Here is a 26,347-nt window from a genome sequence, read left to right as displayed (position 1 = left end):
TCACGTGGTCTGTCCCGGTAGCACCAGGAAGAGAGTAGGGTGCCGTACGCGGATGCATACGCATGCGTTAAAGCATCGGGTCGCCAATTGGAAGCCGTGAGTCACGGGGCGGCGCGCGGCGGCTGGCGAGGGCGTGGCCGACGGGGCGCGCGCCGCGCTACGACGCCGCTGGTTGGCCAGTGCGAATCACGTGGTTCTGGGCCGCATTGAGGCGCGCGCCGGTGCGACGTCAACGCAGACCACTAAGCTGTCCTGACCTGTGTACCGCCGCCCGGCCGCAGCTGAGTCCTCCGAGGGCCCGGGTCGGGCGGTTTGTTGAGTACCTTTGCGGCCGCCATGGACAACTCCGGGAAGGAAGCGGAGGCGATGGCGCTGCTGGCCGAGGCGGAGCGCAAAGTGAAGAACTCACAGTCCTTCTTCTCGGGCCTCTTTGGGTAAGAACCGCGCCGAGGGGTACGGCCGGGACCTAGACTGAGAGGACAGAGGAGTCATAGACCGGGGCGGCGATAGAGACGAAGGGCTCGAACCTAGAGGACGGGGTGGGGGCGGCTTGCGGGGTTACGTGACATGGTCTAAGGCAGCAGAGGTGACACCGGCCGAGGGCCAGGGTGCCCGGGTTGTGGCATTGGCAGAATAGTTTGAGGAGAGTCTGTCCCAGATGGTAGAAGGGCCCTGGGCTGAGGACACCCAGGCCGAGGCGACACCATCTGGAGGCAGGAAGGGGACCCAGGTTGAAGATGGGCCAAGGGGCTGGTGGAGAACCTGGGCCGAGGGAGTATGGTCTCAGGCCTTGAAGGGGACCTGGCCTGCCGGGACTGAGGGAACCTGGGAGGGCAACCAGGTCAAGAAGCCTTTTGGAGCTCTAGGAGAACCTATTTGAAGGATCCCAGACGGGCGTCTTGGGTCCCTGGGACTGAGGACCCCTGCCCGAGGGCTTCACCTTTCCAAGGCCTGGGGCGGTGGATTTGTGTGAACGCAGGCTCAGGGCGCAGGGCTAAGGTGATCCTGGGATGATGAGCCCAAGTCTGAGATGTGTGAGGTGTCTGGGATGGGTATGGCCTTGGTCACGGCTGAGTAGTGTAAGGGGACCTGACACCCTGAGATCTGAGCAGAGGAATCCCTGGGGTGATGGAGTTACGGCTTCTGAAGAAGCCTGGACTGCGAGGCTGGAGACTAAGGTGGGGTGAGGCTTGATTTAGGAACTGGAGGGTTAAAAGGGAGAGATGAGGGAGATGAGTAAACCAAAAGGGGCCGAGGGCCTGCTGTGTGATCCTTGAGTAAGGATTGGGTGGGCATCGTGAGTAGGATGAGAGTGGCGTGCCCAGGATACTGCTGAAAGGGTCTGGGAGACAGAACCAACACCTGCAGTGCGGCAGACATTTCACATAAAGTTCATGTTGGCTCGTAAAAGTTGTTTGGCTGGCCATCCTTTGAGGAATTTTAGTGGCTTAGGAGTGTCAAAAGCCCTGGTTTGAAGTAGTTTCTGCCATTTCCTGACCTTGGGTAAGCTGTTTAATTTCCCTGTTACAGGGGAGCTTAGTGAAATCTATCTCAGGTTTGTTCCTAGTATAGAATAAGAATGCAAGTAAAGTGCTTAGAATTGCGCCTGGGACGTGGTTATCACTCTGAGAGTGCTAGCTACCATTAGTGTTACTTCCAGGAAGGAAACAGGTGTGGAGCCTGTACGGGGCTGGTGGGGATCAAGGTAGGGGTCTGATGGGAGAAGTGGGGATGGGGGGGGTCAGAGCAGGGAGAAACGGTGTGATGAGAGAGGAGATGAAAGAGGTTGGGAACGGAACTCCGGGCCATGGAGACTTAATAGGGTGAGGGGAGGGGGCTTGAGGCCCCGGGTGGAGGGAGAAGAAGGCCGCGGAGGACTGAGGAGGGTTGTGTTGCTCATCGGCCTGGGAGGAGAGCTGCAGTAGGCCGGGTGAGTTTGTAGTGAGTTAGGAAGAACTGTGAGGAGGGGGCCTCATGGAGCCTGGCAGCAGAGACAGGCAGAGGTTGGGGAGGGCTGTGAGGCTGGGAGAGTCATCCAGAAGGCTGGGGAAGGGGCTTGCGGGGAGGACCAGGGATTGGGAGAGATGGTGTTAGGAGGTTGGTAAGAAATGAAGTGGGGGAGGGTTCTTTCCAGGAAAGGAGATGGGAGCTGCTCGTTGTTATTTGAGGGTGGATTATGTTTAGTGAAAGAACTTGAGTAACCTGGCTGAGAATTGCCTGGTGTGGAGAAACATCCGGGGCTGATGGCCTGTATTGATTAGGTGAGAAATGTTTTATTTTGGAGGCTAAGAGTGGGGAGAGGGTATGTGTGTTTCTGCTTCCTTCACAAGGGGAGAAATTCAAGTGCAGTGTTCTGGGGTGGGGCTAAGAGCTCAGTTTTCGGTAATGGTTTTCCTGGGTGGCTTTTGGTGTCTGGTCCCTTTGGACTGGGGGTTAGTGTACTGTTGGGCCGTGCTTGGAGGGAGCAGCTGAGTGAGACCCTGAAACACCTGCCACCTGGTTGGGAAGGCAAGATGAACGCTTGCTAAAACACTAGTAAAGCAAAATTGTCAAATGTGACTAAGGGCTAGATTCTGTCGTTTGTGGGAGGTTCCTGACCTGAGAGGAAGCTGCATGAGCTGAAGGAAGGTTCTGGTGAGGTGTGAGCTGGGCCCCAAGGAACCCTAGGTCATGCTAAGGGAGTGGGGGCTGGGGAAGGTGTTCTAGGCAGAGGGAATTGTGTGAACAGAGGTCTAGTGTGAGGGGAGGTTCTGCCCGAAATGATGGGGAACCAAGATCTAAAGGGAACAGGGATGGCTCCCCAGAGGAGAGACCTACATCTGGGAGGATGAACAGGAGTTCCAGGGGTACCCTCTGGCGGGGGAGCACTGCTTCAGGCAGAGGATACAGTTTGAGCAAGGCCCAGATGAAGGTTTAATGCAGGGGCTTCCGTGTTAGCCCATAAAGGTAGAATGGGCAGAAGGGGGTGAGACTGAACAAGAACCAGGCCCAGTCCTGGAGGGTCTTCTGACAAAGGGCTTGGATTTGAGGAGGTGTTGGAGAGTATTGAGGATTTTAATGGGGGCCTGTCTTAGCCTGTTCAGGCTGCTGTAACAAAATACCATAGGCTCGGTGGCTGATAACCAACAGAAATTTATTTCTCATGGTTCTGGAGGCTGAGAAGTTCAAGATTATGGTGCTGACAGATTTGGTGTCTGATGAAGACCTGCTTCCTCATAGACAGCTATTGTTTCACTGTGTTCTCACATTGTGGAAAGGGCGGTGGGGGGGGTGAACTAGTTCTCTGGGGTCTCTTTAATAAGAGCACTAATCCCAATCATGAGGGCTCCACCCTCATGACCTAATCTCCTCACAAAGGCCCCATCTCCTCATACCATCACCTTGGAGGTTAAGGTTTCAACACATGAATTTTGGTGGGGGACCCAAGCATTCAATCCATAGTAGGGCCAGTGCTGGAGGGTTCCCATTTGCCTTGTAGAAAGGACTGCAGCAGCTGGTGTTGGGGAGAGTGAAGACAGTGACAGTAATGATAGCTGATAACGTTTATTAAGTGCTCACTCTGAGTCCGAGTCCGGCCTGGGCCAGGCGCTTTACCTGCGTCCTCACATGTAGTCCTCATGACATCCCCGTGGAGGTGGACAAATGGGGGCTTAGAGATATTGGTATATTTGCCCAGTTTTCTGGTGAGTGGGAGATCGCGTTCACACACTGTCCTGTTTGATCCCAAAGCCTTCTTGCTGCCACACAAAGTTTGTCCTTGATGCTCGGATCCATTTCAGGGCACTGCGTTTAGGGAGGATGTTGGCTAACTAGGCGTCTTAGGGAGCTTTCCTTCCTCTGATTCCCCCATCTTCCCCACCCACGTGACAGTTTTCTCCAAACATCTGAAAGAAAGAGCAGGTGTATTCATCCCAGACCCTTCAGCTCCAAGAGCGGTTGCCATGGTGCAAGGCTAGCGCACAGGACAGGGATGCAGACGGAGACCGAGACCCGCCTGACCAGAGCCTGTCTGCCGGAGGGGTCAGCCCGAGAGGACTTGCCTCATGGGCGGGAACCACTCCTGACACCTTCCTTCTGGAGCCGGGGTTGCTGGGGTTCAGCGTTTCACAACCTGCTGTGGCTTCCGAGGACTGGAGCGGGGAGTGTCGGGGCTCAGCTTGTCCCTCTTGCCCCTCCTTCCCCTTTCAGGAACCTCAGCGATGACAGCAGCCCAAACTGAGAGGTCTCTGTTCATGTCAAAAGGGCCAAGAAGCGTTGCTCCCGCCTGGGATCGGGGGCAGCCCCGTCACCTTGGCTGTTAAGGCCTTCTTTGCTCTTCGTTGTTTCTGGGCTGCCAGACACTAGGGGGCTTTGGTGCACCAGCAGCCTGGGAGGGAGGCTGTACCAGCCGGCTCACAGATCCGAGCTGCTTCTGTACCTTCCCTCCCCTCCTCAGCTCCCCAGCCAGGGCTCAGGAGATGGGAGAGCAGCCCAGACTTCTGCTGTGGAAGCAGAAAGGTGGCGATTTCCCAAAGACGATGCAGTTGTGGAAAAGGAGAGGGGAGATGCAAGATGCGCTTTTTCTTCCTTCCTGCTGCCTGTCTCCCGAGGGATCCAGACTTCTCGCTGTACCCCTTCGGGATTGCGCAGATTCCAAACAGTGGTTCTGTTCCTGGTGCTTTTTCTCGTCCCTGACATCTCCCCGTGACCCCTTCCCCCAAATCCAAAATAAAAACTTCTTTCCACTCAGATAGCAGTGTGTTTAGCTAAGTTTCTTCTTCTTTGAACTGAAGATCATAGTAATACCTACTTCGTAGGATTGTCCTAAGGAGAGAATGAGGTTATGCATGTGAAGCGCTGCGAGCATGGTGCCTGACCCTGGTGAGTGCTTATTAAGTGCTTACTATTATCAACAGTATTAGTATTGGGTATTGTGATTGGAAGTTGAGCCCGAGGCGCTGGAGAACTAGAGATAACGGGGTGCTTTCTGTGCACAAACAGCAGCCTGCAGATCAAATGTTGACACAGTTCCTGCTTGAACCGCTCTTGGGCACCAGCAGCCCCTGGGAGCCCTGGAGGCTGGCTTTCCTGAGGCAGAGATTGCGGCCAAGGTCCTCCGGGTAGGTGTCCCCCATCCAGGACCCCCCTGGGCCCTTGGCTGAGGAGTGCCGGCTTCCAGACCACCCTCCACCTGCAGAGCACGCAGGACCCCGGGGTGCCGGTGAGCTGGGCACCGAGGTGACTCGCTGTCCCCTGCCAGCTGCCAAGATCCGCAACTTCAAACGCAGCCTCTCTTGCCTGGGCTCAGAGTGGAGGCTTTCCTGAGGGGACACAAGGCTTCCAGGGGAGCCGGCTGTCATTTCCCTGCAGTCTGAGGGTTCTGCCTCTCTTGATGGATGGGACCCTGCTGTCTGCTCACACAGAGGTTTCGACACTCCTGTTTGGAGTGGGGCTACTGAGAGGCAAGGGTCTTTCCAAAATATCTTTTAAGAATAGGAACCATTGGGCGCTCTGGCTGGGATGAAGGAATCCTGTTGGGTTGCAGAGGGCATCCGTATAACAACCATGGGAAGGCCTGCTGGGCCGTGTGGGAGGCGTGGCCGCTGCCTTTGAGCTCACGGGCAGGAGGGCGATGGCCCGGGAACCAGCCCCATCAGTGTGGTGTTCAGTGGGTGGGGCAGGTGGGAGGCCCCCGGCTCTGTGGAAGCCAGGGGAGGGGCGCCGCTTAGCTAATCTGGAGGTAAGGCGATGAAGCCCACACTGCGATGCGAACGGAGAACATTTCCAGAACCTGCTCTCTCCGCCAGCCTGAAGCGAGTGGTGCTCTCGTTGGCTGAGCACCTGCTGTGTGGCAGGCGCTCTCCTGGCTGCTGCCTGCGGGGGCAGGGGGTGTTCCTTGTGCCTCCAGCAGGCCTGCCGGCTGTGGTGTCTTAGCCCCACTTACAGCTGAGGAAGCAGAGGCTGGGGCACCACGAGCCAGCACCGGAGCCCAGGCCTGCCTGACTGTGGTCCTCGGTTTTTCCACCCACCTGAGCGACTCTAGAATTCCCATTGCCGGGTGGCCGGCAGCCCTTGGGGTGTATTTCTCCTCCTTCATATAATAGCGGCTGTTTGAGCGCCTGCTCCGGGCCTCACTGTGCTGTGTGCCAGGTACTGCGCCTTCTCATCCTCACGAGACGCCTCCCAGGTCAGGCTCATTGTCTCTCTGTTACAGATAAAGAAACCAAGGCTCAGGGATCACTAGCCCAAGGCCACACAGCTAGCAAAGTGCCCAAGGCTGACCTCAGCCCAGGTCTCTCGGCCCCCAAGTGCCTTCTCTCTCTCCCCATTGCCCGTCCAGGCATTTCAGAGCTGGGCAGTTAGTGTGCAATACTGGATTCTTCCGTCGTTCCTGGGGCCCTACGGGAGCTCGATGCACCGCAGAGCCAGGGGACAGCAAGGGGCTTAGCGCTCGTGGGTGATGTAGGAGGAGAGGCCGAGAGATGCCCAGAGACCCCGCGGCTCTGGCTCTGCCAGCCCCAGTGCAGTCGGCAGGGGGGCGAGGCTGGGGGGGCCGCTGCTCCCGGTGCCAGGGGCCTCTCTGTTTTCTGATGTACCTTCAGCCTGCCACTCCGTGAGGTGGGCTAGGGCTCAGCGGGGGGCTGGCTTAATGACTCCCTCGGGGCCTCGCGGCTGCTCAGGCTGGCTCCAGCTGAGAGCAGCATTTCCTCCTCAGATGAGGGAAACCTGAGCAGCGCTGGCTGTTTCATCGACCGGAGAGGCCGGAGCAGGCAGGGAGCTTGTGCGCCCCCTCCTTTTCCAGAAGACTCTCGGACACAGGGAAGGAAGCTTCCTGGATCACAGGGTGAGCAAGAGGCAGGGCAGGTTCCCCGGCCCTGCCGCTTCCCGGCAGCATCGGCTTGGGCCAGCCCCTTCACCACTGTGAGCCCCAGCTTCCTCCTCTGTAAGCCAGGGTCATACCTAGAGGGTGACTGTGAGGTTCTCTGTACTGCTTCAGGTGGCACCTGGCAGGCCACTGTAATGAGTCGTGAGGATGCACAGCAAAGGAGAGGAGGTCGGGGCCGGACCGGCCCTTGGGTCCATTCTTCCCGGGGACCTTCAGGCCGAGGAGGGGGCTGAGGGCAGGTGTCTATGGCGCCGCAGAAGGACAGGGGTTTAGGGAGTGTCGGGGACCTAACATGGGAGTTACTCCACCTGCCTTGCCTTCTGAGGCCCTCAGGAGACTGCAGGTTGGGTGGGTGGCTTGTTTCTGGGAGCCGGGAAGTGCCCAGGGGATGGAGAAAGGAAGGAGGGAGGCTGAGACTCTGCCCTGCGGACCCCCTGGCCCGGGTCCCACCAGGCTATCTGTGCATGCCTGGCACCGCCCCCTTCCCTCCATATGGCAGCCACTGGAGGATGGTAGCTGTGCCTGGGAGACCTGAGACTGCTTCCTCCGCCTTGCGGAGGGGAGAAAGCAAAGCTGAGTGGGGTAATTATAGACAGCCCTGCACCAGCCCGGCCCAAACCAGTTCCCTCTATTCCCAGTGTGGCTCAGAGCTGTGTGATGGGAAGGACGGAGCAGAGGCAGCTTGGGGGGATCGGTGGGGGGAGGGGCAGTCAGCTATCACAGGCACTGCCACCTGGGCTCTTCAGAAGATGCAGGGCCAGCTAGCCCCTCTGGCCCTTGTGCAGGGGTCCGAGGGAGGCCTGGTTTCTTTCCCTCAGCGAGTTTGTGGGTTTTGTCGGGGAGGCCACTCTTAGATAAGTGACCTGAAGTGACCTGACCAAGGAGAGAAATCCTGTAGTAAACAATGCAGGTGTATCACATGCAGAGACAGCTTGGAAAAGCAGAGGAGCTGGGCTCTTCTTCCTTCTGCCCATTCTTGCTTTGCAGAACGCTCCTTATTATAGGGCCTAAACCCTTTTCCTTGCTTCCAGCATGGGGTCCCCCGTCCACCTCTCCAGCCTCAATGCCTGCCACTCCCTGGACCATAGCCATCCTGGTCCCCTTCTCTTCCTTGAACTGGCCAAGTTTGTTTCTGTCTCAGGGCCTTTGCACGTGCTGTGACTGCTGCCTAGAATGTGCTTCCCGCTTCACATGGATGGCTCCTTCGTCATCTCTGGGGACTAAGCTTAAATCTCACATAGTCACAGCAGCTTGCCCTGACCTGCCCATTCAGAGAAGCCCCTCGTCCCCCGGTCCCTCTGCAGTTGTCTTGCTGATGTCCTGTTCACTGAGGGTCAGGCCCTTCTCCTTTGTTTGCTACTGTTACCTGCAGTGCTTGGCACATAATAAATGCTCAGATATTTGCTCCCCAGTTGAATAAATGGCTATGTGAATGGTTTCTCCTTCAGGATTCGCCAGGGACCTGAGCCATATTACTTTCCCCTTTGATGACTCCACTTCCATCTCTAAAGCAAGAGGCTAGAGCTCCAGAGATTCTCCTGTCATCGCCTGGTCATGGGAGTGGCCAGGACCCAAGCTTTGAGGGGAAGGAGAAGGCAGGCCTGGAGGCCTGAGCAGATGTTAATCCCTCTGGCTTTTCCACCCGCAGTTAGAATCAGTGAGCCAGCACAGGGTTGGCCCAGCTTAGTCTGGGATCATAGAATTTCAGCCCAGCAGCTGACAGGCCTTGTGTTCTGAGTCTGCCCCGTCGCACTGAGCTGCGACAAGCCAGCTGGGGCTGACTCTGCTCATTGTTATCACCAGGCTTTGGGCCTCTCCGTGGTGGGACGGGCCATTTCTGCTCCTCCGGGAACCTGAGCTTTTTCAGAGAATGTCTGGGTCTGGAGAGGATTTAATTGCACCCACAAGGAAGGGAAGGATGCGCTAGGGGATCCATGGGGTGGGCAGATCTGTGGTTCGGCCTGTGAGTGCACCTGACTCCTTTCAGAGAACCTTCCAGAGAAGATCCCCCAGGGAGTTTTGTAGCCTGGCCCCCAGGGACCCTTCTGAAATCTCTTCTGCCCAAAACTTGTGAAAGTTCCTCACCTCTCCAGGGCCGGGAGTGGGTTCACTCCAAACAGGGGCCCCAGGCCCAAGGCGTCTTGTGCAGCTGGGTGGGAAGATGGGGGAACCCAGCAGGGTGGAGTGTGGGAGGTGTGTGTCACCACATCCCTCAGGGCTGCTTTCTGGGGACAGCAGAGGGTGGGTGCAGTGTCAGCACAGCCCCAGAAGGCAGAGGGGAGACTTTTCATCTAAAGCAGCTTACCTGGTGCGATTTGGATTCAGGAAGCCAGGATTCCAGTCCCAGCCACCCTGCCAGCCCGCCCTGGGGGTATTGCCTTCCGATGTTACCTGACGTGGGACAAGTCACTGGTGGCTGCTTCCCAAGAGGTCAGTCTAGGTCAGCTTTTTCCCTCCCAGATTCGCCTGATCATCTGAATCATCTGAGGCCATTGTTACGGATCTTGATGGCAGGCCCCACCCAGACCTGCTGAGTGAGATCTCCAGGGAGGGTGACTCCAGGGCTCTGGTTTGATTATTATAACAAACATCTGATGTGCATCCAAAGCGTGGGCACGCTGGCTCTGCCTCACCAGCAGTGCACAGGGCAGGGGTGCTCCCCATACTGCGTCCAGAATTATGTCGGAGGCCCTCACCCTCTGTGGCTGGTGTCGGCAAGGTTCCAGGGCCGGTTGACACAGGGCTGAGGGCTAGGACAGTGAAGATGATTTATTTGTGTGGCTTTATTTTTTTTTGTGGGTTGGGGGGGGGGGTGGCCGGTGGGCAGCCTCACAGCTTGTGGGATCTTAGTTCCCCAACCTGGGTTGAACCTGGGCCCCGGCAGTGAAAGCGCCGAGTCCTAACCACTGGCCCACCAGGGAATTCCCATTATTTTGCTATTTTAAATAATCTTGTGCTGAACATCCTTGTAGCTTCTCTGCTTAGTTTCTTTGTTTTTTCTTTCTTTTTTTTTTTTTTCTAGTTTATTTATATATTTTTATTTTTGGCCGCGTTGGGTCTTCGTTGCTGCGCGTGGGCTTCTCTTTGTTGCAGAGCACAGGCTCTAGGTGTGCAGGCTCAGTAGTTGTGGCACACGGGCTTAGTTGCTCCGCGGCATGTGGGATCTTCCCGGACCAGGGCTCGAACCTGTGTCCCCTGCATTGGCAGGCGGATTCTTAACCACTGTGCCACCAGGGAAGTCCCTCTGCTTAGTTTCTTAGGATAAATTGCTAGGAATGTAAATCATTGCTGGATCACAGAACCCAACGTAAATGCTAATATTTAAAATATATACATATCTTTTTTCTCGAATAGGAAATATGCAAACGATTTTAAAATCCAGACAGTCCTAGCGAGGGATATGAGTCTGTCTCCCACACCTGGCACCCAGTCCTACAGACCCCACCTTAGAGAAAAATACTCTATTTTTTGTGTGTGTATTTTTCCAGAAATCTTCTATGTTTACATGTATGTTTCTGTTCTCACCCTCTTTTTCTGTTTTGTTTTAACACAAGTGGGAACTTTCGGTGTACATATTTAAAAACAGTATTTCTTTATATGTCTGTATCATTATATATCTGCCTAGTCGTGAATTGGCAGCAACACGCTTTTAGGGTTGAGATGTCTTCATTGGACAGCTGCAGTGTGCAAGGGACAGGGTTAGGGCATTGAGGAAAGGACAAGGTGTCCAAGGATGGACTCTTCCCCCAGAATGCTTTGCAGTCTTGTGGGGAAAAGGGATTTGCAGAGAGCCTGGGATCCAGTGGTCAGCACCGAGCATCTGAGCAGAAAGTGGAGGAGACTGTCAGAGGCAGGGCTCCTGGGGGTGGTTGGGAAGGGCCCCCCACACACAATGAGGGTCCAGCCCAGATCTGCCCAGCGAGGGCCTAGCCAGCCTTTGCATGGGGGCTGGGGGCCACCAGCTCCATCTCCCTTGAGCCCGGGCAGAGGCCTGAGCTGTAGCTGGACTTGGGAAGCTGGCTTCACGGGGACATGCTGGGGTGGGGCCACCATCCAGCGGGCGATGTAGGGGCACATCTCCACTGTCGCTGGGGCAGAAGGCTTGCTTTTTCCTTCTCTGGGGGGGCCTCAGTGTGCAGCATGCGGGATCTTAGTTCCCTGACCAGGGATCGAACCAGTGCCCCCTGTATTGGAAGCTCAGTCTTAGTGAACCGCCAGACCCCCAGGGAAGCCCTGGCTTGCTTTCTCTTTGATACCAGATCAGATCTTTCTCTTACCTGTTTTTCCTTTCCCTTTTCCCAGAGGCTCATCCAAAATAGAGGAAGCATGTGAAATCTACGCCAGAGCAGCAAACATGTTCAAGATGGCCAAAAACTGGAGTGGTATGTGATCCCTGCTAGAGCGCCTCCATGGCTCTTTCTCCTCTTTCCCCTCAGCTTCCAGTCCCAGAGGCCTGGCTGAGGCCTCAGCCTTGCAGCTCCCCCACCAATGCCATCTCCAGCTTTACAAGCCCACGGGCCTGCCCTCTGGTCATTCCGAGCCCACTGGGTTATTTTACAACCAGGGCCTTGGAATGAGAACTTAGAGGGTAAGGATAGATAGATTATTGAATTCAGATAGACCCATGTAGATTATGAGCTCTTTGAGGGGTTTCTCCTTAAATTCAGAATTTCAGGTTTGCAACAAGGACCTACTACTATATAGCACAGGGAACTGTATTCAATATCTTGTAATAACCTATAATGGAAAAGAATGGGAAAAAAATATATATATATATGTAAAATTGAATCACTGTGCTGTACACCTGAAACTAACACAATATTGTAAATCACCTATACTTCTACTAAAAAAAAAGAAAGAAAGAATCTCAGGTTTCCGTGGAAGCAGTTCCCTAATACTTCCATCAGAGTCTGAATTCTGGGCTGGGGATGATTCAAGTGGTTCCAATAATAACATTAATCATGGCTCCATTTATTGAGCACTCTCCTAAGCACCAAGCTTGCATTATTTAACTGAATCATCACAGCAACACCATGAGCGTCAGTACCATTAACATCCCCATTTCACAGATTTGGAAACTGAGGCTTGGCCCAGCCCTTTGCCCAACACGCCACGACTAGTGAGTGACTGAAGCAGAATTCAGAAACCAGAACTCTGACTCTGGAGCTGGAGGGCTTAACCTGCCCCATGTGGCTTCCTGACCTTTGGAGCCAGAGTGACTTGGATCTGTGTCACAGCTCATGCTGGCCACGTGACCCCAGGGAGGTTACCTGGCCTCTCCAAAACTGTTTCCTCCTTAGCACGGCAACAGGGAAAGGAACGGTCCTGACCCTGCGGGGCTGTCATGTGGGTTCATTGAGATCAGTCGTCCCCACGCAGAGCAGTCAGCCCAGCACAGTGGCAGCTGCGAGCTCCATTTCCCACTCCTATTAGCAGCACCCCTCCCTCTAGAGTGGGAGGGGAAGCCCTTAGAGAACTCCAGTCAACAGACTGGCAGACTTCAGGAGCACTTACAAGGTCCCCAGCCATCTGTGTGCTCTCACTCCAGTTGGGGCAAGACACACACACAGAGTATCATAGTATACTGGAAGGGCCTCTTCCCGGAAGAGGGCATCCCAGGTCACGTGCCTCCTGAGACTCTCACAGGCTGTGTTGGTGGGCGGAGTGGCCCTTCTGACTTGGCCAGGAGGGGTATGGTCAGACCCTGGCAAGGCTGGAGCTTGGGTGGCGTCCGCCAAGGAGAGGTGGGTGGGCAGGGAGGGGCTCTTTTTTCAATCTTTCGGCCACACGGTGCGGTATGCGGGATCTCAGTTCCCAGACCAGGGATTGAACCTGTGCCCCCTGCAGTGGAAGCTCAGAGTCTTAACCACTGGACTGCCAGGAAAGTCCAGGGAGGAGCTCCTGGAGGTCCAAGGGGCCAAAGATCTGTTTGGGAGCTACCTGCAGGCCTGGAAGAGAGGTTCAAAAAGCCAGCGCTCGAGCCCTTTGGGGGCTGACTTCATAACATGGCTTCAGACATCAGCAAGATTGGATCAAGAATATCAAGCAAAGACTGTTGAAACCCAGGGAGGAACTTTCCGACTACAAAGGAAACGAAACCTGGGATGGGGCTGTGAAGGCGGGGTGTGGAGGCACAGGGCAGAATGGACTGTCGTTTTCTGAGAATATTTTTGGTGTCCTGAAAATTAGAAGAGCTTTTTCCTAAGCTCTCATAGCATGTGTTATGCCTAGAGCCAGATCCTATGTGTATTTTTATATGCTCCTAAGGTAACAATACCATTAGAGAAAGAATATTTCTTTTTCAATCGCATAGATGGTGCTTCTCTCCTAAAATTTGTCACCTCCCTCCTTCCCCCAAATATTCAAACAAAACTCTTAGGCCTTTTTTTTTTTTTTTAACTTTTCCCCCAATGATACTACTTCTCTGGAAATTCTGCACTCAAGTTTGGAGCCCTTAAAAACAAGAAAGAAATCATGCATAGTGAAAACCTGGGTGGCTTTGTCTAGCCTCCTGCTCTGTAGGTACAGGATGGGGGCCAGGCCCTCTTGTCCTCCTCCAGCTCAGGAATTCTGTGATTCGGACTCAGCTGGAGGAGGACGAAGGGCAGGGGCCTCAGGACTGAGCTGGCATTGGCCATTGGAGCTCCCAGTTAGCACAGCCCCTACCCTTCGAGGAGAAGGGGTCCCGCTGTCTCCCACAAGTCAGATAGGTTAGGAGCCGGAGACGTGGGAACAGGATGGCTTGGGGCGCCTGGAAGGTGGCAGTTCGCAGCTGAGTACAGGACAGCCTGGGCTTCAGGTGTGGTCTCCGCCTCCCTGCACCCATGGGCATTGGTCCCCACGCTCTCAAGTTCGTGGCATCTCCGTCCTGTTTCCCTTTCTGAACGTGAAGCCCCTGGGGGAGTGGACATTGTGAGGCCTCCTTGCCACTCAACCTGCTGCGACTCTGGACGAGGGACCGGCATGTGGACAGAGGCAGGGGAGCCGGAGAGTTAGATTGAAAGGGTTGGGGGCCGTGCGGGGAGAAGTCAGTCTTGGAAGGGGAGAAGCAGTGGGGGGTCTGGGGTAACTGTATCCTGATTGCCACTCTCTTCCCCAGCACCCCCGAGCAGCCCCATCCCACGGTTCAGCCGGCACTCTGCCGGGGATGCTGTTTCCAGGCTTCCCTGGGCCGGGGATGCGGGCAGCAGCTCTGGGGTCAGGAGGCCCGAGGTCGAGGCCCGAGGTCTAGGCCTGCACCTCGGCTCACCCCGGCCAGGCTCTTCCTCTCTCGGCGACTCTGCCTGCCCCTGGAGAGCTCGACCACCTCCCCGGGCCCTGTCTGAGCAACCTAAAACGTGGAGCCCCCCCCTAAGACGGGGATCCCCCTTTTCTGTTCCAGCTGCCGGAAACGCCTTCTGCCAGGCAGCCCAGCTGCACCTGCAGCTCCAGAGCAAGCACGACGCGGCCACCTGCTTTGTGGACGCCGGCAACGCGTTCAAGAAAGCCGACCCCCAAGGTGAGGGCCTCTGTGGGCTGCTGGAGCTGGCAGCCCAGAGCGCCAGCTGAGCCCCAACCCAGAGGAGGCCTCAGGTTTCCGACCCAAGATAGTAGGCAATAGGCTGGCCCGGAGGCGCTGGCGCTCTAACTTCAGAATTGGCTCCCTTCCGGCTGGCGTTGGCATCGCGCTCCAAGCCTCCGCCTCCCCTTCTGCTCTGTGCCTGCAGCTGATCGCTCCCCTCCCCTCCTGGAGCCTGGGAGCATTTGGGAGTGGGAGTTACATTTCAGACCCACCGCATGCCAGGAGAGAGGAAAGTCTGTTCTGTTGTCAGAATTAACATGCGAGAGGGGGTGGGAGGGGGTTCAGAGACCAGCCAGGTAGGAGTTGCTGCCGAAAAAGGAGCGGAAATTATCCTAACCTGGCTTCCCTACCCCCTGGGGGGTGGGGATGGGGTCAGAGAGAACCGATCCCAAAGATGTAGCTGCAGAGAACAAGTTCCTTAAAATGAGAGCGTGCTGGGGACAGAAGCCCAGTTTGGGACTGACTCACTGTGAGGAAACCGTTTTTGTCCCCCTGGGCTCATTCTGAAGTAGAAGCGCAACCCAGTGGGTACCAGACTTCTGGATTTCGTGGAGCTGGAATTTTATTTATTTTTTTTGTGGTACGCGGGCCTTTCACTGTTGTGGCCTCTCCCGTTGCGGAGCACAGGCTCCGGACGCACAGGCTCAGCGGCCATGGCTCACAGGCCCAGCTGCTCCACGGCATGTGGGATGTTCCCGGACGGGGGCACGAACCCATGTCCCCTGCATCGGCAGGCGGACTCTCAACCACTGTGCCACCAGGGAAGCCCGGAATTTTATTTTATTTTATTTTATTTTATTTTCATTTATTTATTTATTTATTTATTTCCCACTTGCGTCTCCCCGGAATTTTATTTTTTAATCATGGTGCCAGACATTGGTTGCCAACTTTTAATTTTAACAAGCTCATTTTTTTTTTTTGCGGTACGCGGGCCTCTCACTGCTGTGGCCTCTCCCGTTGCGGAGCACAGGCTCCGGACGTGCAGGCTCAGCGGCCATGGCTCACGGGCCCAGCCGCTCCGCGGCACGTGGGATCTTCCCGGACCGGGGCGCGAACCCGTGTCCCCTGCATCGGCAGGTGGACTCTCAACCACTGCACCACCAGGGAAGCCCAACAATCTTATTTTTTTAAATGACCATCTACTATCACTATTCACTCATAAGAGAATGGGAAATATATGAATATTAATTTTTTTAAAAGAAAGGAGATGCATCACTTTGGGATAAAGGCCTATCCTTCCCAAGAAAGGGCAGTTGTCACCAGTGCCCGGGGGTCTCTCCAAGGATCTGTGAGCACTGGTTCACACACCAGCACTGGGGAATTGGTGGTGGATTCGTTATCGCCATCGGGACATCTAGTTCCCAGTGGAGGATTTGGCGTCTGTGTGGACCAAGTAGCTGTTCTCTGTTCCCAGACTTGACGGGTGGTTCCTGTGTAGCCGGGTGTCTCACACGTGTGAGCTCAGGCTCAGCAAGAACCGAGGGGAGGCCTTGTGACTGGGTGGGCCGCCGTCGCTCCGCACAAAGCTAAGTGCACCTGGCTGGCAGCGCTGGGCCACAGGGCCATGTGGTGATGTGATGATGACCCAGGGTGACCTTGGGTTTGTTTTCAGCTCAAATCACCCAGGGAAGTCTGTGCGTCCCCCGCAGAGGGCCCCCACCCCCAGCCTGCCTTCTCTCTGGGAAACTGGTCAACCTGCAGACGCTGCCCTAGCATCTGTGACGTTCAGCTGCTGCTCCGAAGTGACTGGAAGGACTGATGTCTGGGGCGGGAGCTGAGGCCAGGCTTCATGGCATGTGCACAGCGCCACTTGCTCTTCAAACAAGCCCCTGTGCTTCTGGGGGACAGGCCCCACCTGGCACCGTGATGTCGCGTCCTTCCCCAGCTTTTGACCTGAGCCTTTTCAGCTAGCAGCAATGCTCTGCAGGGTGTGTGGGGGGTGCTAGGGCCCGGGTCTGGGGTGTGGCCCGGTGCCTAGCCTCTGGAAGCGTGGAGAGTGGCTGAGGCGTCGGTGGGAAGGCAGCAGTGGTTAGGTGTGGTGACGTGCCCATCTTGGGGCTCAGAGGCCAACTTGGTTTCTCTAGGGATCAGATCAGCGAGCCTGGTTCTCTGCCCTGGATGCTGAGGTGGGAAGGGGTGGATTTGGTGCTGGCGGTGGCTCTCAGGGAACAGGAGGCGCTGTGGCACAGGGGAGAGCCTAGTGTGGGCAGAGCCGGGAGCGGTGCCGGCTGGGGCTCCAGCTTTTTGGTGCTGAGCCGGGAGCGGTGTTGGAGCGGCAGCGTCCCTGCACCACCGCATCTCGACTGCCCACCCCAGTCAAGGAGGGTGGGGCTCACTGTGGTCTCTGAGGCCCGGGGGAGCCTGCTCCCCTGTGACCTCGGGGAGACACCTAATCTTTTGAGTCTCCATTTCCTGGTCTGGTAAAGCAGAGACCACACGTAAGATAAAGCACAGACGTGCCCAGCACAGCCCCTTGAGTGTGATAAACGTCCAGTACGGGGCAGCCCTCGGCTCCCATCAGATGGGAGCCTGGCCTGGACACCCCCTGCCTCCACCCCGCGCTGCTTGCCGTGTGAAGCAGAGCCGGAGGGCCCATGTGGATCACTGCCGCGTTTCCCCAAGCAGGCGGCCAGCTCCCCAGGGCCTCGCTGCTTGCCTCACCTGCCTCAGAGGCCTCGCCCTGTGTCAGCACTTCGTACAGGAGTCCTGGAAACGCCCCCCTCCCCACCACCGACAGGCAGCTGAGCCTGTGCCTGGGACTGCCAGGGTGGAAGGAAGCGATTAGGCGCCTGTCACTGCTCTCCCTCTGCGAGTCTGCCCTGAGTGTGGGCCGAGGGTGGCCTGCTGCCTCCTTGGTGGCTGAGGGCAGAGGGGGCAGGTGATGACCACAGCTGTCATTGGTTCTCAGCCACTGCCGGCTGCTATGGGTAGACTCAGGCCAGGGAGGCCTCTTACCCTGCCCGCCTGATAGCTGGGCCCAGGGGTGCGTGTGTGCGCACACGTGCACCCAGGGCAGGGCAGTGGCCAGACCCCCACTTGCCCTCCCCCATGTGCTCCCCCAACCTCACTGCCAGCCTCACTGGATACCTGCTGTGTACCAGACACGTGGCGTCTTCCTTCTACCCATTCCACTTCTTCGTGGGGTTCTGCGATTTGCCCCCTTGTACTGAGGAGACCTGTCTCCCTAAGCCAGCGCCTTCCCCTCTCTGGGCCTCAGCCCTCCCTGCCCACCTTCTGGGGCTGGATCATTCCCAGAGCCCCTTTCTGGCTCCCAGTTTCTGCAGGTGGCTGGTCGGGGGCAGGTGTGCCGGGGTGCGCGGGCTGTTCACCCCCAGGGTCCTGGTGACCGGAGATAAGCTGGTTTAGCCAGTATGTTAGCAGGTAATCCGCTAGTGCTCTGGCTGGGGTGGCAGCTGGCAGCCTGCCGCTTTCAGAGACAGCTGTCCTGGAGCGAGGGGACTCAACCTTGTGACTCCATGCTGCTGCCTGCGGGTAAGCCTTCTTTCCCTATTGCCACCGCAAGGGCCGTCTTGCTGACAACACTCCAGGCCAGTGCCAGCAGGCCCGGGGCGGCCGCTGCAGGGGAGCCTGTCCTGCCAGGGGAGCTTCCGGCCTCCCCCTCCAGGGCTGCTAGCCTCACCCGGGCAACCTTTGCCACTCTGCCCATAGGTGCCTGCTTGTGCGCCCCATCGTTCCAGGAGAGGGAGCCTGTGAGTCGCTTGCAGGGGGGACCTGCTGGCCGCATCCAGCCCCCTGGGTGGAGAATGGAGCAGGGTGGGGTGTGCACAGCTCACGCACTGCAGCCCTACCCCTGGTTCCTTATCCTCCTTACCACTGGGTTGCCAGCTCGTCAGTTACTTCCAGAAATGCTCTGTCACAAAATCTGTGTGTGTGTTTTAAAGTAACACTGCTTCAGGCTGTATTTGTTTGTGGTGTTCTCTCCCTTTTCTCCTTCTCTGCCCCTTTTTGCTTTGTTTCTCTCTTCCCTGCTGCCTCAGGCTTCCCCCATCAGCCTCAGAACCTTGACCCAGTGGTGTATGCTCTCTGAATATTTTAGGGGTCCCGAGGGGGCTTTCAGAATTGGACCCGACCTACCAATCCTCCCTCCCCCAGAGTAGTGCTCACAGACACCCCCTTTTGGCCTGTAAATTTGGGGAGGGCGCTTGTGGACTCCCTGAAGGGCCAGCCACAGGTCTGGGCCTAAGAGCCTCTGTTCACATGTCTCCCTGCGTGACGAGACCATTAGCCCCTTGAGAGCAGACACCGGGCCTGCAGTTTCTTTGCAGCATCTCAGCCCAGTGGGCCCTGCTGACTTTGGAGACCCCAGCGGCAGACCAGGGGGCTTACAAATGCTGGACTGTGGGGTGAATTTTCAACCTTGCCCCAGCTCAGAGCCCACCTGCTGTGGTCTGTCCAGGTTCTCTGTCCGTCTCCCTCCATCTCCCCCAACACCCTTTCCTCCTGAGATGCATTAAAATGGTGTTAAAAAAAAATCCACCCGAGAGCTCATCTCTATCTGCTAGAAAATGCCACCCACTCATGCTTCCCTCTATCCTCCAAATAACTTGTCAAAAAAAAAAAAAAATGCCTTTCCCAAATTTAAAAACTTGCAAAAGGTGGTACAACAAAGGTACCCCAATTCTTCCTCCCAGGTGCCACCCCAGTGTGTGTGTTTTGTCGGTGAAACCTGTGGCTTGAGGAGCCAGCAGGCAGCAGTGCCAGGCGGAGGAGGGTGCAGAGGGCTCTGCTGCAGGCTGGGATGTGGGCAGAATAGTGGAGACCCCAACCGCAGGGGCATCAGCATCACAGCACCCAGCCGCCTCCTGCCGCAGACGGAGGCCAGGGGATGCAGCTGGTTCAGGGTCCCACCGTGAAAGGGTGGCAGAGCCCAGGTGGGACCTGGCCGTTCCTCCGATGTCAGCCTTTGCCGCCTCTGCCGGCAGCTCATCCTCAAGGGCAGGGCCTTGGCAGGTCTGGCCCAAAACACCCACGGGAGTCTGGCCACCAGCTCGCTATGCCCTGTCCCAGGGGTTGCTGGGAAGGTGGTGGCGTCGTGTTGGCCCGAGGGAGAGGGCAGCTGTATCAGCAGGGCTCCCCTGAAAGCATGTGCCCGGCAAGTCACAGCAGAATAGATTAGCCTGACCAGGTTTCCTGCATCTCGGGGATCCCCTCACCTTCCCTCCCTGCTCAGGTGCGTAGCCCTGGCCTCTCCCAGTGCAGCCCTGCACCTTCCTCCTCTCCTCGGCCTCTGCTGAAATGACTTCACCTTCTCATTTCTCCTCCCTGCCTTCCTTTTTCTCTCCCCAGAGGCCATTAACTGCTTGATGAGAGCAATTGAGATATACACAGACATGGTAAGGGTCACTGCGTGTCCTGTCCACCCCGTTCCAAGTCCTACCATATTGCCCCAGCCTCCCCTCTCCTCCTCCGGCCCTGAGAGCAGGCGGGAGACTGGCAGGGTGAGGGGTGTCACCGGAGCCGGGCTGGGCTGGCTGGGTCCTCACGCAGCTCCTCACCAGCCTGGCTCCTGGTGGCAGCTCCCAGCACGTCACAGGGGCTGGCGGCCCCTCCCCAGGTCCTGCCTCTGGCCCCCCACAGGCCGTCGTTGTCCTCACTCGTAGACGTCACTGCTGTTGGGGTCCTCGCGTATCCGGTGCGTTTCCCTTTACCCAGACACCCGCCTCCAGCGTCCCATTTGATTTGGGGAGGGTAGGCAGGGCCCAGAGTCAGCTCAGCCCCTGCCCTGCCCCAGGGAGCATCCCCATCAACAGATGAGGTCCAGAGAGGCGGCTGCTGGCCTGAGGCCAGGGAGCCAGGACAGTGGACCAAAGCCAGGCCCTGGCTCCTGTCAACTCCACTTTTTGCCCCTTCGCACTCTACCTTTGTCAGACCCCTCCCTTGGGCAGGAGCGTGGGCCCTGCCTCCTGCCGGGTCCAGGGCCATGCTGTAGTAGTGTCGTTACAGCAGTGGTAGCGGCTGCCATGTTTTGAAGCAGATGCTCTGAGCTGGGTGGTTTAGTCTCCCCTACAGCAGCCCCGTGAGGTGGGCACTGTTGTCATCCCGTTTGACAGTCAGGAAAGAGCGTCCCAGACAAGAGGCGTGACTCGCTCAGGGCCCCACACCTACCAACAGGAGTCGCTGAGACCCAAAACTAGTCCTGGCTGAGCCCAGGGCCTTGCCCCTTCCTGCTACCCTCAGCAAGGAGGTAGCCATGGACAAGGCTCGTGTGTGAGTGGCGGGCCAGGCATCTGGACCCCCACCGGGTGGAGGCAGGTAGGAGGTGCTCAGCCCCTCTGGGAGCTGGAAGGCATCCTTGGGGAAAGCCCTGGGTGCCTGCAGGGGAAGCTGGAGCAGGGGTTGACCTGTGAGAAGGGCTGTGTGGCCACACGGGACAGGGAGGCCGGGAGGGAGGCTGTCTCTTAGGCAGCGGGGAGCCTGTACCAGGTGACTCTGGGTTGGTCCTTCCGCCTCTCTGGACCATCTGTCACATGCCTCCTTGGGCCAGAGCTTCTGGCAAGTCCCTGTGCAAACGTTACCTCGGTGTTGCTCCATCTGCCTGTGTCCCCTGGAGACTCTGTGGAGGGACATGCCCACTGTCACCCAGTCAGGGCAGCACTCGGACCCAGGCCGCTCATGCTAGAGCCTCCCTTTTAAGCCCCGTGCCCCTCTGTCTCTTGGGACCTTCTTCTGCACACCTCCCCTCCCAGGGGCGGCTGAGGATCCAGCTTCGGGGACCCGGAGGGGTGTGGTTGAGCTGGGATGGGGCACTCAGGACGCCCTTCGTCCTGAGGGCTCCTTCCCACGTCTCACCCAGGGCCGGTTCACCATCGCGGCCAAGCACCACATCTCCATTGCTGAGATCTACGAGACGGAGCTGGTGGACATCGAGAAGGTCAGTGGCAGGTGGGGCCAGGCCAGTGGCCGGGGAGGGCTGCCTAGGCCAGTCCTCTGAGACCAGGACAGGAGCACGGGGCACCGGCAGAGCCTGGGTAAAGGGCTCCGGTGAGTCCCGGGCCATATTGCGCCCAAAGGTGATGAAGGCTGCATTGGCCCCTCGCCCTCCCCCCACCGCCCGTGTCTCCCCAGGCCATCGCCCACTATGAGCAGTCTGCAGACTACTACAAAGGCGAGGAGTCCAACAGGTACCCCTCCTGCCCGCCCCAGCCCCTCGGTGAGGGCCCCAGACCCTGCTACCACCCACCTCCCTCCCCTCTCTCTGCCCCATTCAGCTCTGCCAACAAGTGTCTGCTGAAGGTGGCTGGTTACGCGGCACAGCTGGAGCAGTATCAGAAGGCCATTGACATCTACGAACAGGTGGGGGCAGGCGGGGCGGGCATGGCGCCCCATCCTGCCTGCCAGTGCCCCTCGTCCTGTCTCTCATCCTCTCCAGTGCCCTGCCCTCCCCCCCCATTCTCTGCACTTCCCTCGGTCATCCCCACGCCCTCACCCTGTGCTCCGCCTGGCTGAACACTCTCTCCACCCACGACCCCATGCGGTGTCACCGCCCTCTTCCTAGACGGGCCCTTCCCACACTCCTCACAGGGCGCTTCCCAGGCGGCCCCAGAGTGAGGCCAACTCTGAAGAACCAGAGTCAGGGAGAGAGTGGGAAGAATTGCGAGGCCCAGGGTAGCCAGAGGCAGCTGAGGAGCCTGCTAGAAGGGGCCCGGGAGGGGGTGTCCCCTGGGTATGCAGGCTCCCCTCTGCTGGGCGGGGAGGGCTGGGGTGGGGGGGGGCCGGCCGCCCTGGTGGGCTCAGCCTGGCCAGGAGAAAGGCAGGCAGCTGGCCTCGGAGGAGAGCGGGGCGGGCGCCGCCTCTCATGTTCCCGCAGCCTGCCACCCCTCTGCCCACCGATGTGCCAGCCTCCTGTCGGGCCTGACAGCAGGGCCGCCTCTCCCTCCACCATCGCGGGCGCCTTGGGAAGCCCACGGACACCTGGCCTCAGCCCTGTGGCCACACCCCCACTCCCCATCATGCCCTGGTCCTCGGTCACTCACAGACTGGTTGCTGACTTCCCCAGGGCCGGTCTCTCTTCTCCCTGCCCTCAGGGTCCTGGGTTAACAGGGCCCCACTGGGGAACAAACCCACTTCCCAGCTGGCCCCCAAGTGCCTGGCAGTGACCCTGGCCCTCTGGCTGCCCGCCTCCTCGTGCCTGCAGGTGGGGACCAATGCCATGGACAGCCCACTGCTCAAGTACAGCGCCAAGGACTACTTCTTCAAGGCGGCTCTCTGCCACTTCTGCATCGACATGCTCAACGCCAAGGTGAGCCCAGGCCCAGGGGCCCACCCAGAGCTTACCCCACCCCCCCACACACAGGGTGACTGCCCTTGGAGCACAGTGTCTGTCACTAGGCCGAGTCACCTCTTTCCCCTTCGGAGGGTAAGCCCCTCACTCACGTCTGGCCCCTGGCATTCGGCCTTTGAGCAGGAAATGCTTGTTTCTATCCCTGATTTCACTCGCTCAGTCCCTGTAGCCTTTGAGTTTCCAACTCCCGACTTGCTCAGTGCCAGGCTTTTTCTTTTGTGGGAGCACTTTTTGAGTCCTTACCGCACCCCATGAGGTTGATACCATGGTTGCCCCATTTTACAGTTGAAGACACTGAGGCTGAAACCAGAGTCCCTTGTTCAAAGCACATGGCTAGTAAACTGCAGCCCCAGGATTCCAGATCTTTCTGACTCCCAGTGTCATGATTTGAACCAGAGCCTAAATGCCAGACCCGCTTGTTCTCAGGGCTTCTTAGCAAGAGAGGGGTCCGGGCTGGGTGAGGGGTTGGAGAATGGCCAGGGAGAGGAGCTGGGTTCTCCTGGCGTCTGGGATTTCTTGGCGTCTCCAGCTGCCCCATCCTCAGCCACATGGTGTGTCTGAGCCCCACCCTTGCTCCCTTTGCCGGCATCCGGCAGGGCAGGTGAGAGCTTGGGCTTTGGGGTCAGGCCAGTTCAGATCCCCAACACGTCCCCTGTGCCCTGAGCAGGTCACTACCATCTCTGGATCTGTTTTCTACTTTCAAAATAGGGTCACCATCGTTTGACCCTCCCCGGGTCCTCGTGAGGGTTAAACGTGAGAAGTGCCCGGCGTCAGGCCTGACACATAGGATGGGCTGTTATGAGGCAGTACCAGGCAGTTGTTGCCATTGCCCCTACCCTGGGTGGATCGGGTGCAGGAGAGGCACTGAGCACCGGCCTGGGGAACCCTCCTCCCTCCCCCAGGCCCCCGCCGCCCCCCGTCCCCTGCAGCTGTCTCTGCAGCCAGGCTTGCACTGAGCTCAGCTCCGTGAAGCACAGAGCCCAGTGTCACTGGAGGCTGGGGGGTGGCGCAGACAGCTGACTCGGGGCCAGAGCGGCCCCCGATCCCCTCGGCTGCCGGGCCAGCTGCTCCGAGGGCCCTTCTTTATTAACTTGTCCCCTTCGACCTCCCCTCCACCCTCGCCGACACTCAGCTCGCTGTCCAGAAGTATGAGGAGCTATTCCCTGCGTTCTCCGACTCCCGGGAGTGCAAGCTGATGAAAGTGAGTGCCGGGGGCTCAGGCCAGCGCTTTCCTGCGTCTGCGCTTGGAGCGGGGCGTGTGGATGGGAGTCTGGAGGCTTGGCTCTGGTTAGCACGATCACCGAGATTTGTACAGTACTTTTCAAGGGTCTTTTGTTTCCCCCTCGTCTGCCATTTGGGTCACCAGTTTCTGGATGAGACAAGTAAGATTCAGTCAACGATGGAGCTGGGGGCAGAGCTGGGAGGCTGCGGGATCTCACACGCAGACGGGCACGCGTGCACACGTGATGTTCTGTGTTAGTGATGCGGAGGGCAGGGCTGGAACACAGCCCCTTTCTTCCTGTCAGCATGGGAGTCCCCCGGACTTTCACTCACCCAGATAGTGTGCGTGTGAATCTCATCCAGGTCAGGCCTCAGGCCAGCCTGGGCCCCTGAGCCCCACCTGCCATTCTCTTGCAGAAATTGTTAGACGCCCACGAGGAACAGAACGTGGACAGCTACACCGAGGCGGTGAGTGGCTGGCAGGGGTGGCTGCCCTTGTCAGATGTGGTCCCATGAATTTCACACTTTTTTTTTTTTTTTTTTTTGGCCGTACGCGGGCCTCTCACTGTTGTGGCCTCTCCCGTTGCGGAGCACAGGCTCCAGACGTGCAGGCTCAGTGGCCATGGCTCATGGGCCCAGCCGCTCCGCGGCATGTGGGATCTTCCCGGACCGGGGTACGAACCCGTGTCCCCTAGCATCGGCAGGCGGACTCTCGACCACTGCGCCACCAGGGAAGCCCAATTTCACCCGTTTTTATCTCCAGTCCCAGCCCCTGGCCATGAACTCCTTTCTCCAGTCGCTGCAGAATCCTCACAAGTAGCCCCAAGAGGTGCGGGGAGTGTTCTCCGCTTTTTAGAGATGATGGCACTGAGGCCTCTCGGGGCCAGAGCTGGGGTTGGAGCCCATATCTGTCTGCTCCTGAAGGCCAGGGTCTTTGTACCACTCAGAGTCCCCCTGGGTGAGCAGTTAAGGCTGTCTCACATCAGGCACTTCGGGTGGTCCTGGATGTGCAGGGAGGGAGGGAATGAGTCGCATCATTCCCTCTCCCCTCCCCGACAGCAGGAGGGAGGAGGAGCAAAGGGTGCCGGAGAGGCAGCATTGGGAGGGTCCCCCTTTCCAGCAGCTTCCCCGATAGAACCGTCCCATGGAGATGTTTCTCCCTTTCCTTACCCTGTTCTGAGCTTTCTGGAGCTCAGTTACATCCAGCTTAGGCCCACGTTATGTCTTCCAGACTGTATCTGTCAAGCATGTCTCTCCCTGGGTGCCCATCACCAATCGTAGGCCTCTGAATGATGACAGAGACGAAACTTGTCAGGTCCATCCCGCCGCTTCGTCATGTCTCCAGGCCTCAATTTCCCATCCATAAAACAAGAAAACTGGACTTTTTTTTTCAACCATAAAATCTTTCTTCCCCCCAAGGGAAGCCTCACGCCCAGGCCAGTAAAGACACAGAAGGGAGCCGCCCCGGCTTGGGTCGGGGCCCACGCCTCCCCTTGCTCCTCCTCGGGGACTGAGGCTGACAGGGACACGCCTGGAGGCTCTTGGGAACAGAGACCATGGGCTAGGATTGGTGACAGGGCGGGAGCCAGGCGCGGGGTGGGCCGCCCCTCCTGACACCGGTCCCCCGGTGCACACAGGTGAAGGAGTACGACGCCATCTCCCGGCTGGACCAGTGGCTCACCACCATGCTGCTGCGCATCAAGAAGACGATCCAGGGCGACGAGGAGGACCTGCGCTAGGCCCGCCTGGCCCCCTGGCACCCATCTCCCTGCCCCGTCCGCTCTCCCCCAGCCTGGCCCTCCAGTGAGGATCGCGAAGAGCCCAGAGAGGTGGGGCCCGAGACGTTGGCTGCGAGACCTTCCCTCCTCCCCGCCAAGGAGTCTCGCAAGCCACGGCGCAGGCTCCGCACTGCTTCGGGGGCCCCTGAGGCTAGGCCCGCTGGCCAGACGGTCATACTCTGTTCCCGCCGCATCCCTTGCCCCCTGCCCCTTTATTTAAGCCCCCGGAGGTACCCTTCTCCCCCCCGACACGCAGAGTCATTGATGCAGACCTATTTGCTGTGGGTGCTGCCAGGGGTCAGGGTCAGCATCTGGCCCCCCATCTCCCAACCAGCTGAGTCGTGAGGTTGGTGTCTGTCTCTCTACCTTTGTCCCCCAGCCGAGCTCTGAGCCCACGTAGCCACCGTGATTTGCTGTCACTGCTGGGGGTGGGTTCCTCCCCCAGCCAGCACGGGAGCCTCCCAGCCTCCTGCAGCCCTCACCTCTCAGGGTAGTCCCAGGCCCTGGAGCTCCGAGGGTCATCCCCATGCCCACCCCTCCATCTCCACCCTGCGCTTCGAGGTGTTGTTGGTGGGAAGCTGCAGCTGCCTGAGGAAGGAAATAAAAGACAACACTTGTGC

The 26,347-nt window shown here is 58.0% G+C and overlaps 1 protein-coding gene across 2 annotated transcripts; it reads left to right on the top strand.

Moving 5' to 3' along the window:
* Positions 1-192: 192 nt before the first annotated feature.
* Positions 193-26,346, top strand: NAPA (NSF attachment protein alpha). 2 transcript variants are annotated; one of them, XM_004271110.2, is made up of 11 exons: positions 193-434; positions 11,168-11,247; positions 14,247-14,363; positions 19,734-19,780; positions 21,241-21,318; positions 21,513-21,568; positions 21,656-21,740; positions 22,582-22,686; positions 23,861-23,929; positions 24,367-24,417; positions 25,587-26,346. In XM_004271110.2, the coding sequence occupies exons 1-11, from the start codon at positions 337-339 to the stop codon at positions 25,686-25,688; spliced, it is 888 nt and encodes a 295-aa protein (XP_004271158.1). In that variant the 5' UTR covers positions 193-336; the 3' UTR covers positions 25,689-26,346. The 2 variants fall into 2 exon arrangements, with proteins under 2 accessions (XP_004271158.1, XP_049558839.1); XM_049702882.1 differs by lacking the exon at positions 193-434 and adding an exon at positions 4,959-5,099.
* The last annotated feature ends 1 nt before the right edge of the window (position 26,347 follows it).

This window comes from Orcinus orca, chromosome 20 (assembly GCF_937001465.1).
Source record: "Orcinus orca chromosome 20, mOrcOrc1.1, whole genome shotgun sequence".
NCBI classification, from domain to species: domain Eukaryota; kingdom Metazoa; phylum Chordata; class Mammalia; order Artiodactyla; family Delphinidae; genus Orcinus; species Orcinus orca.
Note: the sequence above shows the minus strand (reverse complement) of the source record. Positions and strands in the feature narration are given on the sequence as shown.

What these genes read in the sequence shown, in the direction of transcription:
- NAPA (XM_049702882.1), top strand. Translation starts at nt 4,996, where the DNA reads ATGTTGACACAGTTCCTGCTTGAACCGCTCTTGGGCACCAGCAGCCCC. An exon ending in GATGGCCAAAAACTGGAGTG is followed by an intron (nt 11,248 to 14,246) that starts GTATGTGATCCC and finishes TTTCTGTTCCAG; the next exon opens with CTGCCGGAAACGCCTTCTGC. An exon ending in TCGACATGCTCAACGCCAAG is followed by an intron (nt 22,687 to 23,860) that starts GTGAGCCCAGGC and finishes GCCGACACTCAG; the next exon opens with CTCGCTGTCCAGAAGTATGA.